The sequence below is a fragment of the Pterocles gutturalis genome, unplaced genomic scaffold (genome assembly GCF_000699245.1).
Source record: "Pterocles gutturalis isolate BGI_N339 unplaced genomic scaffold, ASM69924v1 scaffold36849, whole genome shotgun sequence".
Classification (NCBI taxonomy): domain Eukaryota; kingdom Metazoa; phylum Chordata; class Aves; order Pterocliformes; family Pteroclidae; genus Pterocles; species Pterocles gutturalis.
In genome coordinates, this window is record NW_010129433.1 from 5949 (window position 1) to 7280 (window position 1332).

At 46.4% G+C, this 1332-nt stretch overlaps 1 protein-coding gene across 1 annotated transcript; it reads left to right on the plus strand.

Moving 5' to 3' along the window:
• The first annotated feature begins 271 nt into the window (after window positions 1-271).
• Window positions 272-838, plus strand: LOC104466506 (achaete-scute homolog 4-like). Its single transcript, XM_010079944.1, has one exon. It carries the CDS (start codon window positions 272-274, stop codon window positions 836-838), a length of 567 nt encoding a protein of 188 aa, XP_010078246.1.
• The last annotated feature ends 494 nt before the right edge of the window (window positions 839-1332 follow it).

Consider the following 1332-nt stretch of genomic DNA (forward strand, 5'->3'; position numbering starts at 1 on the left):
GGAGTGATGGTCCTCAAAACCTGTCTGTAAATTAGTTGACATCCTACATCTAGAAAAACAACAAGGCTTAGAGCTGATTTCCAGGCACAGAGTGGACCTCATGAGTCGTTAGCAGTGCTTTGTGATCTGAGTTTTTATACATCGCGGGAAGAAATTGCAGCCTGTGGGGCAGAGTACCTATACAAATGTTTCCTCCTTGCTTGGACTGATACAAGATTTGGAAGCCAAATTCAGGAACTGATATTTCACCTGTGAGAAAAAACCCAGAAGCATGGACAGCAATAAAGATGATGATGGACTATTGAACAGGATTGCATTTCCAGGAGCTATGGCCCTGGCTAACAGCCATGTGCATCCCCACGGGGTCCCCCTGAGAGACCCCTTTGGCGTTCCTTTCCATCTGGACCCATCTTACTGGGAGCAAGCCTACAGCAGGCACGCAGGTCGCATCTCCTACATTCCATTCCCTGGCTACGTGGGTGTCTATGACTATTCCCTTGAGCCTGCCTTCATTCGGAAGAGGAATGAGAGGGAAAGGCAGCGGGTGCGCTGCGTGAACGAGGGCTACACACGCCTGAGAGAGCACCTGCCCAAGGAATTTGCTGAGAAGCGCCTCAGCAAAGTGGAGACCCTGAGAGCTGCAATAAGCTACATCAAGCACCTGCAGAGCTTGCTGGACTGCCATCCCTTAGGGTCTAACAGTAAGGAACCGCTGTCTGCCAAGGAGCTCCCGGAAGCTCCCAGTCCTGGTCCCCTGCGGGAGTGCAACAGTGATGGAGAGTCTAAAACCTCCTCAGCTTCATCCCCCTACAGTGAATTTGAGGAGATAGGCAGCTAGGTAACTGCCTCTCTGGAGACAGAAAGCTTCAAGTTCGGCTGAAAACCAAATCCAAAACCCTGGGGATTTTTCTACGGAAGAAAATGAATACCAGGAAAAGGAAAAACAGCTAGGGGGGTTGGAAAAAAAAGGTATTTTCAGTCTGTCAAAAGACTTTAAATGTTGTCTGTACAAAACCTAAAGATGATTTGTAAGCAAACAGATATCTCTCAGGTTGCTTCAGCTGAGTTACTAAACTTCCTTTGGATTGTTAAAACTGAAGCAACATTTTCATTCTACTTTTCATTCAGCTTTTATGCTGTTCGTCTATTTTCTTTTGCCTTTCACTTGATGAGACAGCAAAACCAGATAAATCCATTTCAGGAAATTCCCCTCCCCTTTCTCTTGCTTCCTCCTGTAAGTTTTATTGTCTGTTTTTCCTGACTGCTAACCTGAGATGCACTGGGTTGCAAACACGTGGACTGGGAAAGGTAAGATTTAGATAAAATGTCTTT

Coding starts and splice junctions, on each gene's coding strand:
- LOC104466506 (XM_010079944.1), top strand. CDS start 272: ATGGACAGCAATAAAGATGATGATGGACTATTGAACAGGATTGCATTT.